Raw genomic sequence first — 14,059 nt, 5'->3', positions numbered from 1 at the left:
TCAGGAGATTATATCAGTGTATGACAGGTGCTATCAGGAGATTATATCAGTGTATGAGAGGCGATATCAGTAGATGATATCAGTGTATGAGAGGTGATATCAGGAGATTATATCAGTGTATGAGAGGCGATATCAGGAGATTATATCAGTGTATGAGAGGTGATATCAGGAGATTATATCAGTGTATGAGAGGCGATATCAGGAGATGATATCAGTGTATGAGAGGTGATATCAGGAGATTATATCAGTGTATGAGAGGCGATATCAGGAGATTATATCAGTGTATGAGAGGTGATATCAGAAGATTATATCAGTGTATGAGAGGCGATATCAGGAGATGATATCAGTGTATGAGAGGTGATATCAGGAGATTATATCAGTGTATGAGAGGCGATATCAGGAGATGATATCAGTGTATGAGAGGCGATATCAGGAGATTATATCAGTGTATGAGAGGCGATATCAGGAGATTATGTCAGTGTATGAGAGGTGATATCAGGAGATTATATCAGTGTATGAGAGGCGATATCAGGAGATTATATCAGTGTATGAGAGGTGATATCAGGAGATGATATCAGTGTATGAGAGGTGATATCAGGAGATTATATCAGTGTATGAGAGGTGATATCAGGAGATGATATCAGTGTATGAGAGGTGATATCAGGAGATGATATCAGTGTATGAGAGGTGATATCAGGAGATTATATCAGTGTATGAGAGGTGATATCAGGAGATGATATCAGTGTATGAGAGGTGATATCAGGAGATGATATCAGTGTATGAGAGGTGATATCAGGAGATTATATCAGTGTATGAGAGGCGATATCAGGAGATTATATCAGTGTATGAGAGGTGATATCAGGAGATGATATCAGTGTATGAGAGGCGATATCAGGAGATGATATCAGTGTATGAGAGGTGATATCAGGAGATTATATCAGTGTATGAGAGGCGATATCAGGAGATTATATCAGTGTATGAGAGGTGATATCAGGAGATGATATCAGTGTATGAGAGGCGATATCAGGAGATGATATCAGTGTATGAGAGGTGATATCAGGAGATTATGTCAGTGTATGAGAGGTGATATCAGGAGATTATATCAGTGTATGAGAGGCGATATCAGGAGATTATATCAGTGTATGAGAGGTGATATCAGGAGAATATATCAGTGTATGAGAGGTGATATCAGGAGATGATATCAGTGTATGAGAGGTGATATCAGGAGATTATATCAGTGTATGAGAGGTGATATCAGGAGATTATATCAGTGTATGAGAGGCGATATCAGGAGATGATATCAGTGTATGAGAGGTGATATCAGGAGATTATATCAGTGTATGAGAGGTGATATCAGGAGATGATATCAGTGTATGGTGTATGAGAGGTGATATCAGGAGATGATATCAGTGTATGAGAGGTGATATCAGGAGATTATATCAGTGTATGAGAGGCAATATCAGGAGATGATATCAGTGTATGAGAGGTGATATCAGGAGATTATATCAGTGTATGAGAGGTGATATCAGGAGATGATATCAGTGTATGAGAGGTGATATCAGGAGATTATATCAGTGTATGAGAGGTGATATCAGGAGATGATATCAGTGTATGAGAGGTGATATCAGGAGATGATATCAGTGTATGAGAGGTGATATCAGGAGATGATATCAGTGTATGAGAGGTGATATCAGGAGATTATATCAGTGTATGAGAGGTGATATCAGGAGATTATATCAGTGTATGAGAGGCGATATCAGGAGATGATATCAGTGTATGAGGCGATATCAGGAGATTATATCAGTGTATGAGAGGCGATATCAGGAGATTATATCAGTGTATGAGAGGTGATATCAGGAGATTATATCAGTGTATGAGAGGCGATATCAGGAGATGATATCAGTGTATGAGAGGTGATATCAGGAGATTATATCAGTGTATGAGAGGCGATATCAGGAGATTATATCAGTGTATGAGAGGTGATATCAGAAGATTATATCAGTGTATGAGAGGCGATATCAGGAGATGATATCAGTGTATGAGAGGCGATATCAGGAGATGATATCAGTGTATGAGAGGTGATATCAGGAGATTATGTCAGTGTATGAGAGGTGATATCAGGAGATTATATCAGTGTATGAGAGGCGATATCAGGAGATGATATCAGTGTATGAGAGGTGATATCAGGAGATTATATCAGTGTATGAGAGGTGATATCAGGAGATTATATCAGTGTATGAGAGGCGATATCAGGAGATTATATCAGTGTATGAGAGGTGATATCAGGAGATTATATCAGTGTATGAGAGGTGATATCAGGAGATTATATCAGTGTATGAGAGGCGATATCAGGAGATTATATCAGTGTATGAGAGGTGATATCAGGAGATTATATCAGTGTATGAGAGGCGATATCAGGAGATGATATCAGTGTATGAGAGGTGATATCAGGAGAATATATCAGTGTATGAGAGGTGATATCAGTGTATGAGAGGTGATATCAGGAGATTATATCAGTGTATGAGAGGTGATATCAGGAGATTATATCAGTGTATGAGAGGTGATATCAGGAGATTATGTCAGTGTATGAGAGGTGATATCAGGAGATTATATCAGTGTATGAGAGGCGATATCAGGAGATGATATCAGTGTATGAGAGGTGATATCAGGAGAATATATCAGTGTATGAGAGGTGATATCAGTGTATGAGAGGTGATATCAGGAGATTATATCAGTGTATGAGAGGTGATATCAGGAGATTTTATCAGTGTATGAGAGGTGATATCAGGAGATTATATCAGTGTATGAGAGGTGATATCAGGAGAATATATCAGTGTATGAGAGGTGATATCAGGAGATTATATCAATGTATGAGAGGTGATATCAGGAGATTATATCAGTGTATGATAGGTGATATCAGGAGATTATATCAGTGTATGAGAGGTGATATCAGGAGAATATATCAGTGTATGAGAGGTGATATCAGGAGATTATATCAATGTATGAGAGGTGATATCAGGAGATTATATCAGTGTATGAGAGGTGATATCAGGAGATTATATCAGTGTATGAGAGGTGATATCAGGAGATTATATCAGTGTATGAGAGGTGATATCAGGAGATTATATCAGTGTATGATAGGTGATATCAGGAGATTATATCAGTGTATGAGAGGTGATATCAGGAGATTATATCAGTGTATGAGAGGTGATATCAGGAGAATATATCAGTGTATGAGAGGTGATATCAGGAGATTATATCAATGTATGAGAGGTGATATCAGGAGATTATATCAGTGTATGAGAGGTGATATCAGGAGATTATATCAGTGTATGAGAGGCGATATCAGGAGATGATATCAGTGTATGAGAGGCGATATCAGGAGATGATATCAGTGTATGAGAGGTGATATCAGGAGATTATGTCAGTGTATGAGAGGTGATATCAGGAGATTATATCAGTGTATGAGAGGCGATATCAGGAGATGATATCAGTGTATGAGAGGTGATATCAGGAGATTATATCAGTGTATGAGAGGTGATATCAGGAGATTATATCAGTGTATGAGAGGCGATATCAGGAGATTATATCAGTGTATGAGAGGTGATATCAGGAGATTATATCAGTGTATGAGAGGTGATATCAGGAGATTATATCAGTGTATGAGAGGCGATATCAGGAGATTATATCAGTGTATGAGAGGTGATATCAGGAGATTATATCAGTGTATGAGAGGCGATATCAGGAGATGATATCAGTGTATGAGAGGTGATATCAGGAGAATATATCAGTGTATGAGAGGTGATATCAGTGTATGAGAGGTGATATCAGGAGATTATATCAGTGTATGAGAGGTGATATCAGGAGATTATATCAGTGTATGAGAGGTGATATCAGGAGATTATGTCAGTGTATGAGAGGTGATATCAGGAGATTATATCAGTGTATGAGAGGCGATATCAGGAGATGATATCAGTGTATGAGAGGTGATATCAGGAGAATATATCAGTGTATGAGAGGTGATATCAGTGTATGAGAGGTGATATCAGGAGATTATATCAGTGTATGAGAGGTGATATCAGGAGATTTTATCAGTGTATGAGAGGTGATATCAGGAGATTATATCAGTGTATGAGAGGTGATATCAGGAGAATATATCAGTGTATGAGAGGTGATATCAGGAGATTATATCAATGTATGAGAGGTGATATCAGGAGATTATATCAGTGTATGATAGGTGATATCAGGAGATTATATCAGTGTATGAGAGGTGATATCAGGAGAATATATCAGTGTATGAGAGGTGATATCAGGAGATTATATCAATGTATGAGAGGTGATATCAGGAGATTATATCAGTGTATGAGAGGTGATATCAGGAGATTATATCAGTGTATGAGAGGTGATATCAGGAGATTATATCAGTGTATGAGAGGTGATATCAGGAGATTATATCAGTGTATGATAGGTGATATCAGGAGATTATATCAGTGTATGAGAGGTGATATCAGGAGATTATATCAGTGTATGAGAGGTGATATCAGGAGAATATATCAGTGTATGAGAGGTGATATCAGGAGATTATATCAATGTATGAGAGGTGATATCAGGAGATTATATCAGTGTATGAGAGGTGATATCAGGAGATTATATCAGTGTATGAGAGGTTATAAAGTATATTAGGTTTATCATAGGAGATCTTAGGAGATTTTATCTGGTGGTTGGGGTAATATTAGGAGGCTGTATTGGAGGTTTGAGGTGAGGGTCAGGCCTTTGAGTCCCCTCACATGTTCCTGTATCTTGTTGGGGAGAGTCCATTAAGTTCAGGCTATTCCTGCCCTCTAGGCGCTTGAGATCCTGTTGCTGCTGGTTTATATACACAATCCTCCTATAGTTTGGACATTAAAAGCCATAAATCCTCCATGACTCAGGCAGTCCTGGAAGAGCAGATGCCTCACACTTGTGGACTTATGACTATGGGACCCCAGAGAGCTGATATATCAGCCTTGTGAGACAATATGGCACTGTAGATCCTGACCCTACTTGTGACCTTTATTTTTTTTTTTACACATGTGGCTGTTTCTAATTAATCACAATATGAGGATATACACAAGCAAACCAAGACATCTGCTGTCACTCGAGAAGCTGGACTTGGGTTTCTTCCAATGCAACATCTGAAGATGTCCCAATAAGAGAGTCATAAGAACATCTCCATGCATGTGCCACCAGATCAGAAGAAGCACATGAGGGGTCTTTTATCAATAGATATAATCAGCTGCTAGTTCTACCACAAAGCCCAGAAACAAGGTCTCTATCTTCAAGAGTCAGTGTTAGAGACCTTATTTCTAGTGATCTTCATACTAATTGTCTCTCTTCCTACCTTGTTTTTGGGCCACATCTGACGGAAAAGACAACACTCATCTGACAAATGAACATCTGCAGACCCTTTATGCACAACAGCACTAACAAGCATAGTCTACCACCATTACTGGCAGATGTATGGTATGTAATAGAGGCCTCCTCGTTAAGAACAATCGTTCTGGGAATATTCTTCTTCAGAAAGCTTTGGTCAAACTATATGATGAAAGAAATTAACAAGGCTGACTTAATTTCCAATAGTCTATGATCGGTCGGCTAAAACCATCCATTATTCTTAGTTTGTATCCAGCGGACAATCATTTTAGTTAAAAGCTTTCGTTCTTGTCAATATTTAAGGACATCTTTACTCCAAAACCATCAGGATAGGGGAAGTGCAGTATGTATGTCCTGTACGAAGGACAGCAACTCATAGCAACACATGTGACAAGACGCAGAGGTGCATTAGTCAGGGATTAAAGGTGACCATAATATCTAAGTGTCATTCTGATGAAGACTGTACAACAACATGGGCCCTCATCATCCAATGTCCATAATGTGGGCCCTCATCACTTACCGGCAAATGTATGGAGATCAGTTACCCCAATGTGTGCAGACCTTCCCTGTCTACAATGTGGGCCCTCATCACCTACCAGCTGATATGTGGAGATCAGTTACCCCAATGTGTGCAGACCTTCCCTGTCTACAATGTGGGCCCTCATCACCTACCAGCTGATATGTGGAGATCAGTTACCCCAATGTGTGCAGACCTTCCCTGTCTACAATGTGGGCCATCATCACCTACTGGGCAATACCTGGAGATCAGTTACCTCAATGAGTGCAGCCCTTCCTGTCTACAATGTAGGCCCTCATCACCAACCAGCTGATATCTGGAGATCAGTTACCCCAATGTGTGCAGCCCTTCCCTGTCTACAATGTGGGCCCTCATCACCTACTGGCCAATACCTGGAGATCAGTTACCTCAATGAGTGCAGCCCTTCCTGTCTACAATGTAGGCCCTCATCACCAACCAGCTGATATCTGGAGACCAGTTACCTCAATGTGTGCAGCCCTTAATGTCCACAATGTGGGTCTTCATCACCTACTGGTCAACATCTGGAGATTAATTACCCTAATGTTTGCAGCCATTCTCTGTCCATAATGTGAGCCCTCATGCCCTACCAACCAATATCTGATCCGTTACCCCAATGTGTGCATCCATTCTCTGTCCAATGTGGGTGCTTATCACTTACCAAAAAATATCTGAATTATCAGTTACCCCAATGTGTGTAGCCCTTAATGTCCATAATGTGGGCTCTCATCACCTACCGGCGAATGTATGGACATCATTTAACCCAATGTGTGCAGACCTTCTCTGTCCAATGTCGGTGCTTATCACTTACCAGTAAATATTTGTAGATCAGTTACCCCAATGAGTCTAGCTCTTAATGTCCATAATGTGGGCCCTCATCGTCTACTGGCAAATGTATGGAGATCAGTTATCCCAATATGTGCAGACCTTCTCTGTGCACAATGTGGGCCCTCATCACCTACAGACCAATATCTGGAGATCAGTAACCTCAATGTGTGCTGCCCTTAATGTCCACAATGTGGGTCTTCATCATCTACCGGCCAACATCTGGAGATCAGTTAGCACAATGTGTGCAGCCCTTCCCTGTCTACAATGTGGGCCCTCATGCCCTACTGACTAATGCCTGGAGATCAGTTACTACAATGTGTGTAGTCCTTCCCTGTCCAAAATGTGGGCCCTCATCACCTACCGGTTGATATCTGGAGATCAGTTACCCCAATGTGTGCAGCCCTTAATGTCCATAATGTGGACCCTCATCACCTACCGGCTGATATCTGGAGATCAGTTACCAACTTACCCCAATGTGTGCAGCCCTTCCCTTTCTACAATGTGGGCCCTCACCACCTACTGGCTGATATCTGGAGATCGGTTACCCCAATGTGTGCAGCCCTTCTCTGTCTACAATGTGGGCCCTCATCACCTACTGGCCACTACCTGGAGATCAGTTACCTCAATGTGTGCAGCCCTTCCCTGTCTACAATGTGGGCCATCATCACCTACTGGCTGATATTTGGAGATCAGTTACCCCAATGTGTGCAGCCCTTCCCTTTCTACAATGTGGGCCCTCACCACCTACTGGCTGATATCTGGAGATCAGTTACCCCAATGTGTGCAGGCCTTCTCTGTCTACAATGTGGGCCCTCAACACCTACTGGCCAATACCTGGAGATCAGTTACCCCAATGTGTGCAGCCCTTCTCTGTCTACAATGTGGGCCCTCATCACCTACTGGCCACTACCTGGAGATCAGTTACCTCAATGTGTGCAGCCCTTCCCTGTCTACAATCTGGGTCCTCATCACCTACCAGCTGATATCTGGAGTTCACTTAGCACAAAGTGTGCAGCCCTTCCCTGTCTACAATGTGGGCCCTCATCACCTACTGGTTGATATCTGGAGATCAGTTACCCCAATGTGTGCAGCCCTTCCCTGTCCACAATGTGGGCCCTCACCACCTACCAGCTGATATCTGGAGATCAGTTAGCACAATGTGTGCAGCCCTTCCTGTCTACAATGTGGGCCCTCATCACCTACTGGCCAATACCTGGAGATAAGTTACCCCAATGTGTGCAGCCCTTCTCTGTCTACAAAGTGGGCCCTCATCACCTACCGGCTGATATCTGGAGATCAGTTACCCCAATGTGTGCAGCCCTTCCCTGTCTACAATGTGGGCCCTCAATACCTATCAGCTGATATCTGGAGATCAGTTACCCCAATGTGTGCAGCCCTTCCCTGTCTACAATGTGGGCCCTCAATACCTATCAGCTGATATCTGGAGATCAGCTACCCCAATGTGTGCAGCCCTTCCCTGTCTACAATGTGGGCCCTCACCACCTACCAGCTGATATCTGGAGATCAGTTACCCCGATGTGTGCAGCCCTTCTCTGTCTACAATGTGGGCCCTCATCGCCTACTGGCTGATATCTGGAGATCAGTTACCCCGATGTGTGCAGCCCTTCCCTGTCTACAATGTGGGCTCTCATCACCTACCGGCTGATATCTGGTTATCAGTTACCCCCAATGTGTGCAGCCCTTCCCTGTCTAGAATGTGGGCCCTCATCACTTACTCGTGGGCCAATACCTGGAGACCAGTTACCCCACTGTGTGTAGGCCTTCTCTGTCTACAATGTAGACCCTCGTGCCCTACCAATATCTGATGATCAGTTACCCCGCTATGTGTTGCCCGTCTTTGTCGACAATGTAGGCCCTCATCCCCTACCGACCAATATCAGGAGATCAGTTACTCCAATGTGTGCAGTTCTTCTCGGTCCACAATGTGGGCGTTCCTCATCTACAAGCCAACATCTGGAGATCGGTTACTCCAATGTGTGCAGCCACTCCCTGTCCACAATGTAGATTCTCATCAGATACTGACCAATATCTGGAGATATTACACCAACATATGCAGCCCTTCTCTGTTCACAATGTGGGCCCTTATCATCTACTAGCCAATATGTGGAGATCAGTTACCCCAATGTGTGCTGCACTTCTGGCTAATGTGGGGAGATAAGTTACCCCATGTTTGCAGGCCTAGGCAGGTCCATATTCTCTTTGGACTGTAGAGAAGGCATTCATTAAGGCAGTAACCCGTATTCCACAATGGCAAATAATTTCACCTACCTGTGTCGACTAGAAGCTCGCAGTCCATTATGGGCCTGTGTCACCCCCTGTGCAGTCATCACTTGTCCCTGAGGGGCATTGCCCCCTGAGTACAGGTTATATCGAGGAGGATAGTTAGTGGCATAGGCTCCACTAATGTACAGTAGAGAGGTGAATAAGAACAACACTTTCTGTCTTCTCATACTCATCATTGTGAACCTGATCAACTGTAGAAACATTAAATCCAGTAAGCGAGACGGGAAAAATCCAAGGACATCACAGCCCATAAGACATCAGGGGAAGAATCCAACACCCGTATCGACTGTCTCACAATGAATGGGATGAGACCACCACATCAACACAGAAACCACAAGTTCTGTCAATCCAGGGCTGAAAACAAAGATTTTCATGAGACCCTGAAGTATCCAAAGTGCCTGAAAAAAAGAAAGCTAAAATCCACAGGGATGTTTATCTGCCTGACGGGGGCTGTTATCATGTGTCAGGCAGATGTTTGGCGATACTTCCAGAAAGTGGTGGTGGTACCTTCATAAGTTAAGCAACTTGTGGTGTTCCTCAACATTACCAAGAACACGTTCCCTTATCTTACTAAGTGTGAAGTTCTGTACATCGAAGATGACGCTTCAAGTGATCTAACCACATCACCACAAAATACTCCACGTCTCTTCCAACAAACCTCTCCCTCAGCGGCGGAAATACTTTCCAATCTTTCGAGGGGTTTTCTGGGTCCAGATCAAACTTGGTCTCCTGGGTCCAGATCACCTTTCGTCTCCTGGGTTCAGATCACCTTTCGTCTCCTTGGTCCAGATCACCCTTGGTCTTCTGGATATAGATCACACTTAGTTCCTAGCTATAGATCAGCCTAGTCTTCTGGATATAGATCAATTCTGCTTTCCTGGAACAAGGCTGGTCTGGTGGTCACTGCCTCTTCTGGGACAGTCACTTTGCTTGCTGCCCCAGCAAAGTCACAAAGCTCCTGAAATCTCCTTTGACAGGGAAGCACTGCCAGCATCCTCCAAGAGAGGGAGAAGAAAGCCTGGAGCAGGAGACCAAGGGGGGGAGGAGAGAGACACAACTGAAAGAAAATCTTCAATCCCAACCCCCTCCCAAAACTTCCTGCCCCCCTTACTCTGGTTAGCCCTGCAGATCACCTTTCTTCCAGGCAGTAAAGAGTGCAGGATAATGCTAGTGGGGAAAGAATGATGATTACAGCTTATCCTGAGCTACAGATGTTCCCAGAAAGGTCTCCTGTCCCTTTACACATGCAGAGAAGCCTTGCAGCTTTGCTATAGATGCAGCTCTAAGTACTAGGGTCTTTCATGTACATAGTTTATCACAAAAGTGAGTACACCCTTCACAATTTTGGACATATCTTATTCTATCTTTTCATGGGACAACACTGACCATCTGACTGTGATACAATGTACAATAGTCGGTGTACAGCTTGTGTATCGGTAAATGTGCTGCCTCTAAATAACTCAACATACAGCCATTAATATCTAAACTGCTGGCAACAAAAGTGAGTACACCCCTAAGTGATAATGGCCAACAGTGCCCAACATGTGAATATTTTGTGTGGCCACCATTATTCTCTGCCTTAACTCTCTAGGGCATGGAGGTCACTAAAGCTTCACAGGTCACCACTGGAATCCCCTTTCCTCATCCATGATGACATCTCGACATCTCTGAGCTGGTGGATGTTGGAGACCTAGTGCTCCTCCACCTTCTGTTTATGGAGCATCTGTGGGACATCCTCAGTGTTTAGGTCTGGAGACAGGCTTGCAGGTCCGCCATCAGGGCATTACTGCCCTGACTGGCGTATGGGGCCCGATTATCAGAGGGGGCCCACATCGGGCACCGTCTCTTTTGCTCACCGGGCCCTGGTGGCAGGCTTCGGCCAGTGTAGTAACTGAACCTGCGTCCGAGACGCAGGTTCAGTTAAACTCTATTGCCGTGTGGGGCCCACACGACAATAGTTAAAAGCCGCCAGCCGATCGGAGGCTGGCAGCTGACGTCAGCGCGCACGTCACCCGCGTATGACGTCATTGTCATTCGCCGGCGAGTCCGCGCTGAAATGCCTGGGGGGACGTTGTCGCTGGACCGCAGCCAGGTAAGGAGAAAGGGTTTTTTTTTGCTTGTTTGTTTTATTGAAAACAGCAAGTCCGGGGCAGAATGGGAGACACGGGGGGGGCAAGATGGGAGACACAGGGGGGCTGGATGGGAGACACAGGGGCAGGATGTAAACGCATGGAGTAGAATGGAGACATGGGGCAAAATGGAGACATGGGACACAATGGAGACATGGGACAGAATGGAGACATGGGGCAGGATGGGAGAAACGGGGGCAGGATGGGAGAAACGGGGGCAGAATGGAGACATACGGGGGCAGGATGGGTGACATGGGGCAGGATGGGAGACACGGGGGCAGAATATAGACAAGGCAGGGAGACACGGGGGCAGGATGGGAAACACTGGGGCAGGATGTAAACGCATGGGGCAGAATGGAGACATGGGGCAGAATGGAGACAAGGGGCAGGATGGGAGACATGGGGGAGAATGGAGACACAGGGACAGGATGGGATACACGGGGCAGGATGTAAACACATCGTACAGAATGGAAACACTGGGCAAGATATGGAGACATGGGGGCAGGATGGATACGATGGAGACTCATGGGGCAGGATCTTTGGGCAGATGGGGCAGGATCATGGAACAGATGGGGCAGAATAGGGAGATCATATGGGGGCAGAATGGATACTTATGAGGGCAGGATGGGAGAACATATGGCTGGAGCCAGGAATGAGATACACAGGGCCAGGATGGGGGATATTACTACAATAGGGGCTAATTAAGGGATATTATTACTGAAGTGATGTATTTATTTTATTTTTTGAGGATACTGTTTTAAATGGGGGGAGGTCCTGTTACTGTACAGAGCGACACTATGTCACCTTTTTTTCTTCATCTGGTGTAGTGTAGAATTTGGGAAAAAATTAAGTAATGTGGTCTGCAAGTGGAGCTCTAGATAACTGTTATTTCCTGCAGAGACGAGCCCTAACTGGAAGACGTGATGGCGGTCTGTGCTGGATAAAGATGAAAAGCGAAGATGAAGGACTTCACCTAGAGACGTCACTGGTGAGTCAGTGTGTTACCTGTACACTGACACTATACACTATATACAGAGCTCCTATGTACAAAGTCACCAGTGATCACTGTATTACCTGTACACTGGCACTATATACAGAGGTCCTGTGTACAATGTCACCGGTGATCACTATATTACCTTTACACTGACACTATGTACAGAGCTCCTTTGTTTATTGTCACTGGTGATCACTGTATTACTTGTACACTGACACTATTGTGGTGTAGTGACCACTGTGTCCGCTAGGGGGCACTGTGTGGGTGTCCCAGGACAGGCGCATAAGCATTTCCAGTGACCTGATAGGAGTAGGATGCTGAATGATCGTAATGTATCTCAAGGTGGGTGGCCTTGAGATGAAGGCTTGCTTATGTGCTGATCAGCAGAGCTGATCTTTCGTTCCAATGTGTCAGGGAGAAGTCTTCAGGTAGCTGGAGAGACGGGCGGACCAGCTACCTACAAATCCACCCAGGGGTGTGTCTAGAACACCATACTAAAGAATGTATGAATGCTTGTAGGACCTGTGATGAGGTCATAGCCATGTGACCCAGTGGGTGTGGCTACGGACCATATAAGGTGGCCAGGGTAGGTCACGAGTGAATGCTGGGACCCGGTTGGTCCGTTGTGGAAGGTCCCGCTGGGAGATGGGGCTTCCTGCCTGACAGCACGTGGAGTGGTTGTGTTTAATGGCTGCAAGTGACTGATAGTTCCCTGGAGGGACGTGATTATTTGGTTGCCAAGCGAGTGTCCCCAACCTTCAATGACAGCGCTACCTTACACTATATACAGAGCTCCTGTGTATAATGTCACCGGTGATCACTGTATTACCAGTACACAGACACTGCATACAAAGTACAGATCTCCTGTACATCTCCATACATCTGTGACATGGTCTCTAGGTACCTACCCGCACGCAACCTTCGATCATCTCAAGATCTCCTTCTCTACTCCCCCTTATCTCTTCTTCCCACAACCGCATACAAGACTTCTCCCGTGCTTCCCCCATACTCTGGAACTCTCTGCCGCAACACATCAGACTCTCACCATCAAAGGAAACCTTCAAGAAGAACCTGAAGACCCACCTGTTCCGACAAGCCTACAGCCTGCAATGATCCTCGGTCTACTGAACCACCGCACGACCTGCTCTACCCTCTCCTACTGTATCCTCACCCATCCCTGTAAACAGTGAGCCCTCGCGGGCAGGGTCCTCTCTCCTTTATGTACTTGTGTGTCCCTTGTCTTACACATGTTTATTATACTTGTCTATATTTCTCCTTTTCACATGTAAAGCGCCATGGAATAAATGGCGCTATATAAATGCATAATATTAATAAAAGCATAATAATAATGGCACTTATGGTGATAGTATTGTTTTTTTTTTTATTAATGATCAATATTGTATATTGTCACCATGTTTCGGTAATATGTGGTCTGGCCATGGTGTGGTGGTATTTGTTCCTTGTATGTGCTATTATTCGGTCACTGTGGTGGTAATATGTGGTCTGGACATGGTGCGGTGGTATTTGTTCCTTGTATGTGGTATTATAGGTCACTGTATGGTGGTAATATTGTGTCTGGTCATGGTGTGGCGGTATTTGTCCCTTGTATGTAATATTATTTGTAGTTTTAAAAATTGAAAAATAAATAAAAATATACCTAAATTGTATTGTATATTTTAGCAAATGTTTAATAGGTTAGAGTAGAGTAGAGCCCGGCCAAAAGAGTCTACCTTGTCGCTGGGGCAGATTAAAAAAATCTTTTGGCCAAAACAAGAGCTGCTGGCTATATGTGTGATCTGGAGATGGGAACTGTTAATGTGTGATTGGTGAGAAGTGGAGTTTTTACAAGAGAGAGCG

At 44.2% G+C, this 14,059-nt stretch overlaps 1 protein-coding gene and 1 long non-coding RNA gene across 2 annotated transcripts in view; one reads left to right on the top strand and one right to left on the bottom strand.

The window, feature by feature from the left end:
* Positions 1-10,103, bottom strand: part of EMILIN1 (elastin microfibril interfacer 1) — a 70,330-nt gene extending 60,227 nt beyond the window's left edge. The window contains exon 1 of the mRNA XM_073557755.1: positions 9,065-10,103. Coding sequence (XP_073413856.1) covers positions 9,065-9,330 — 266 coding nt within the window. The 5' untranslated portion in view covers positions 9,331-10,103. The remainder of the gene's footprint in view (positions 1-9,064) is intronic.
* Positions 10,104-11,121: 1,018 nt separating this feature from the next.
* On the top strand, positions 11,122-13,543 carry LOC141065433 (uncharacterized). The gene is made up of 3 exons (XR_012226409.1): positions 11,122-11,171; positions 12,107-12,196; positions 13,188-13,543. It is a non-coding gene; the product is annotated as an uncharacterized lncRNA (long non-coding RNA).
* Positions 13,544-14,059: the final 516 nt, after the last annotated feature.

Source organism: Dendrobates tinctorius, unplaced genomic scaffold (genome assembly GCF_039654945.1).
Source record: "Dendrobates tinctorius isolate UK_male_01 unplaced genomic scaffold, ASM3965494v1 ptg000251l, whole genome shotgun sequence".
In the NCBI taxonomy this organism is placed as follows: domain Eukaryota; kingdom Metazoa; phylum Chordata; class Amphibia; order Anura; family Dendrobatidae; genus Dendrobates; species Dendrobates tinctorius.
This window is presented reverse-complemented; position numbering and strand designations above follow the sequence as displayed.